The 2,637-nt window shown below is 34.3% G+C and overlaps 1 protein-coding gene across 1 annotated transcript; it reads left to right on the top strand.

The window, feature by feature from the left end:
• Window positions 1-485: 485 nt before the first annotated feature.
• Window positions 486-1,379, top strand: LOC113776782 (protein MIZU-KUSSEI 1-like). The gene has a single exon (XM_027321844.1). The coding sequence runs from the start codon at window positions 486-488 to the stop codon at window positions 1,194-1,196; it is 711 nt and encodes a 236-aa protein (XP_027177645.1). The 3' UTR covers window positions 1,197-1,379.
• Window positions 1,380-2,637: the final 1,258 nt, after the last annotated feature.

The following is a 2,637-nucleotide window of genomic DNA, read 5'->3' as shown; positions in this document are numbered from 1 at the left end:
CAATTCCATTTGCCTTGACAATTAAATTAGACGGAATGATACAAAACATGCATTTTAATTAGTTTAATGATATTTTTGGTGAAGAAAATATTTTAGCGACATGAACTAGAATAAGTGTATAGTTCAGTGATATTTTGCACGATTTGCTCATAGAATATTCTTCCTTTCACGGTCTGATCACTTAATCATGCAACAGAAAATGAGAGAAATATTTCGAAAAGGAAAAAAAATAAAATTGCTTCTTAAAAACTGCCACGACAAGATCTACTTGATGATTTGCAACTTTATGCAAAGTGGAACGGACAAGAACAATAACAAACAAACAAACAAGCATAGCCCTTACATATTGTAAATGCATATATCCTATACTTTTTCTCTACCACCCCTAAAAAAATCCTAAACTTTAGTCCACATAGTTTCTATATAAACTCCCAAGAATGCTGCAAACCAGTATCAACCTCAGACTTTATAGCCGCACAGTGATCATGCCATACACAAAAATAAGCTCTACCACCACTCTTACAAGCAGTGTCACCACAGTCGACTGCCAGAAACAAGTCCGATCGTGGCGGCTTCTCCGTTCTATCTTAGAGCTACTTATTCCTAGTTGCAATTGCGTCTTTGTTAAAGAAAATGAGTTGCAAGACAAAAAATGCTGTGACTACAGCTATTGCTATTATCGACAACCTAGTTTCTTCTCTAACACCACCATCAGTGGCACCATATTTGGTCATCGACGTGGAAAAGTTAGCTTTTGTATCCAGGAAAACCCTAAATCCACCATCCCGATGCTTCTTCTTGAACTTGCTATATCCACAAGCACACTTGCTAGGAAAATGAGAGGAGGGTTCGTCAGAATTGCCCTCGAATGCAATACGTGTGGAAATGGCACAGGCTCCTCTGATCTTCTTTCAATGCCCGTTTGGAGTATGTTTTGCAACGGAAGGGAAGTAGGGTTTGCTGTCAAAAAAAATCCCTCAAAAGTCGATATGGAGGTTTTGCAGCTTATGGAATCAGTTGTTGTAGGTGCTGGTACTCTACGTAGAGGAGAACTCAAGAGTGAAGATGATATTATGTACCTTAGAGGAAAATTCCAAAGAGTTCAAGCGTCATCAAATTCAGAATCATTTCATTTGATTGATCCAGATGGTAATGTTGGACAGGAATTCAGCTTTTTCTTCCTTAGGTCTCACTAAAGATGGAAATCCAATTCATCCATGCATATTGCTTCTTAATTTAGTAGCGTACTTGGTAGTGGTCAACAACTTTGTATCACTTTTTTGCTTTCTTTATATTCATTTTTTCCTTTTACTTGTCTTGCCACCCCCCAGGCGCTTTCTTTCGAGTTGTGCCTTCTTGTTGGCATTACTTTCTTGTCTGTACTATTAGTTTTGGGTGTCCAAGCAACCCAAATGCCTGGTGATCCGCTTGTAGAAAATGTTATAATATAATTATGTGAGGCCTTTTGTGCAGTTAGATTTTCCTTTTTATTTGTATTTTTATTGATCCTGTTTTTGTAGTTAATGTTAGCATCTTATGATTTCTGTATTATAGTATTGCCAAAATTTGGATATTGGTAATTTAAACCGAAACTCCTTCAATGCTTCTTTTGTCTTTTCCTCTTGCTCTTCCTTTTGTCTCTCTCCCCCTCTCTCTCTCTCAACCAAGACAACATACAAAACAGGGGCCGAGTCAGAAAAAATTTTCAGTGAGAGTAAAAGCAATTCTAAAATTTGTTACCTACTCTTTTTTTAATTTTTTAAGGAAAAAAATATTCACCAACAAGTACAAATGATGCATATATTTCATGAAAAATATCAAAAAATAAACTCAAAATTATTAATGTAATAATAATTTTATTTCAAAAGCAAACTAAACTATTTATAATTGCTCATGACGAGTTTTCATATTTTGATAACAGTTTACAACCTTTTCATTTTGAACTTCACGAAATATATTTTTCTTAATATAAGTAACTAAACAATTATTCGTCCAAGTGTCTTCCATTTTATTTTGTAACCGATTTTTCACTATATTCATTGTTGAAAAAACCCTTTCTACGGTAGTTGTAACAATAAGTAAAATCAAAGATAACTTTAAAAACATATAAACCAATAGATACACAACTCCAGAGGGCACACTTTGAATTACATCAAATTTTTATAGGTATTATAGAAATTTAAGAGGACAATGAAGGCCTATAAACCAATAGATACACAAAACTCCAGGGAGTACAGTTGAAATTACATCAAATTTTTATAGGTATCATAGGAATTTAAGGGCCCCAGTGCCCCCAGTGTAAATCCGCCACAAATACAAAATATAACTAGTGTACGGATTGTTAGAGGTAGACAAAACTCGAATAAATGAAATTATAAACATATATCTAGAGCTTATACAAGAAATCAATATATGAAATTATTGGGAGTTGCGTTTTTCTTTGTTGAGCTTTTTCTTTTTGGCGCAATAATAGTTGCCTGCTGACTACTTGATTCTGTGCTCCTAAGCCGGCCATAAGCACTGAAATGATTTGTCTGATTTGAGGAACTTCTTCTTAAATACAATTTATGGCTAGCACAAACAAATCAAGCAACTAACTGATTAGAAGTTCCCCAAAATAATATATTAATTTTAAAT

Source organism: Coffea eugenioides, chromosome 7, assembly GCF_003713205.1.
Source record: "Coffea eugenioides isolate CCC68of chromosome 7, Ceug_1.0, whole genome shotgun sequence".
Lineage (NCBI taxonomy): Eukaryota > Viridiplantae > Streptophyta > Magnoliopsida > Gentianales > Rubiaceae > Coffea > Coffea eugenioides.
Note: the sequence above shows the minus strand (reverse complement) of the source record. Positions and strands in the feature narration are given on the sequence as shown.